Source organism: Sinocyclocheilus rhinocerous, unplaced genomic scaffold, assembly GCF_001515625.1.
Source record: "Sinocyclocheilus rhinocerous isolate Xijiao unplaced genomic scaffold, SAMN03320098_v1.1 scaffold1838, whole genome shotgun sequence".
Lineage (NCBI taxonomy): Eukaryota > Metazoa > Chordata > Actinopteri > Cypriniformes > Cyprinidae > Sinocyclocheilus > Sinocyclocheilus rhinocerous.
In genome coordinates this window covers 200,460-202,244 of record NW_015660505.1, presented here as the reverse complement: position 1 = coordinate 202,244, position 1,785 = coordinate 200,460, and the positions used below count along the sequence as shown (strand labels likewise).

The 1,785-nt window shown below is 33.9% G+C and overlaps 1 protein-coding gene across 1 annotated transcript in view; it reads right to left on the bottom strand.

Moving 5' to 3' along the window:
- The window catches only part of LOC107725194 (transmembrane protein 69-like), a 1,846-nt gene extending 1,079 nt beyond the window's left edge, over positions 1 to 767 (bottom strand). Inside the window, exons 1-2 of the mRNA XM_016534371.1 lie at positions 651 to 767; positions 398 to 447 (exon numbers count right to left, since the gene is read on the bottom strand). Of these exons, the coding sequence (XP_016389857.1) occupies positions 398 to 442 (45 nt within the window). The 5' untranslated portion in view covers positions 443 to 447; positions 651 to 767. The remainder of the gene's footprint in view (positions 1 to 397; positions 448 to 650) is intronic.
- Between the last annotated feature and the right edge of the window lie 1,018 nt (positions 768 to 1,785).

The following is a 1,785-nucleotide window of genomic DNA, read 5'->3' as shown; positions in this document are numbered from 1 at the left end:
TGAACATTTTGGCGGCGTTATGCAAATCTTCCCAGATAGTGATGTAGATATGTGGGGGCGTGTTAGAATGAGCCGTTTTAGGGGGGCGTGGCAGAGTCTTAACTTTGATAAAGAATATCTCTTTGGTTTTGAGACTTTAGTCTTTGCAACTTCAGGGATCTCATCTATGCACAATCAGCTTGTAACACTCCAAAGAGAAAGGAAAACTTGAAATCGCATCATATGACCCCTTTAAAACAATTATTGATGAGAATTCCCATAAACAACAGAAAATGCATCATGTGTTGGAGGTCTATTACCATTAGGTAACACAGAGTACTGTTATTCATAAGGGGGGAAAACGGTCAAATAAAATAGAAAGTGCAACAAAACCTTATGGGTTAAACGTTTCACTCACCCCAAAGTTACGAAGGATGTGACGTCCGATTATACTTTTCAACATTTTACCTACAATTCAAATCATAAAAAAAACATTATTAAACCTTTGTTTGAGGACAGTCATTGCAGTGCTGTCTGATCGAATCAGATCCGTTTAAAGTTAAGCCGCTGAATTGAATTACATTTGATAAAAGCTAACATGCCAACTGTGCACCCAGCACAATCAGTGCTTATCTGTTAGAGACAGATTCGAAGAAATTATGAAAACATACCTTGATTTCATATCATAATGTCGAAAAATAAAATGAGTTATTATTAGTCAGCAGAAGGTCATTACAACGCGTGTGGCAATGCGAAGCCAGACACATCATAGCACGAAAAAGCCCCGAAAGTTCTTATAAAAGTCCTACGGAAGTGTCCAGGGTCATGTATTTAAAATCAAATTATATACAATTTAGAATGCCTGTAATTACTGATCAAAAAAAAAGAAGCTACAGTAGATGTTTATGGATAGGATGGAATCTCATGGGAATGGAATGTAGAAAAAAAACAACTGCAGTTTAAAGCTATACTTTAAAATGTATTAAAAATGTTAAATGTCAAATATTAATTGTGGTCAGGTCTGACTAAAAATTAATACAGAAACAGAAAAAAAAACAAAGGACAATGGAAGTCAAAACAAGAGAAGAATGCTAGCACAGAATGAGCATTACACAGCAGGTTTTATTTATAGCTGTAATATGAAGAAAACAATTCCATGTTGTTGGTCATTATCATAGCTATGTTCATTAATTAATTAAATTAAGTAATAAGTAATTAATTTAATTTAAATTAATTTATTCATATTTTATTTATATAATAGAAACGAATATTAAATGTTTGCAAAATTTTCTTTATATGGGTCTGATGAAGCAGGTTCACGTCTCTGGATCATTCATTGGCATAATGCGCTGGTCTGAAGTGCTCACTTAAGAGCATCCGGATTTTGGATTTGGAGGGTCAACTGTTTTGTTGATTTTTAACAAATTAATAGATTTTTCAAATATGTATGGGTGATTATTGACTGAATGACACATCATAGTGTTTTTTGCAAAAGAGGGATTTACTGTTTCTGTGAGACCTGATATTGTATTGTAAATTTCAACTGCTTCACATAACTTCCAACAGGAAAGACGTTTCATTCGTTTGCTTTTTAATTTTTTATTTTTTTTTTACAGTCTATGGTCTGCACACATTATGTTCACATAGATATGTGCGCATTTTTCGTAAAGTCTATTGGGTTTGTACACACACATCTGGTTATTTTTGCGTTACTTCACGTTTACTAATGCGTGAAATTCCTTCATTCGATTTCTGGTAGCAGAGCCAAATTTGCATTACCGGAGGGCACACACAGTCTGCCATGTT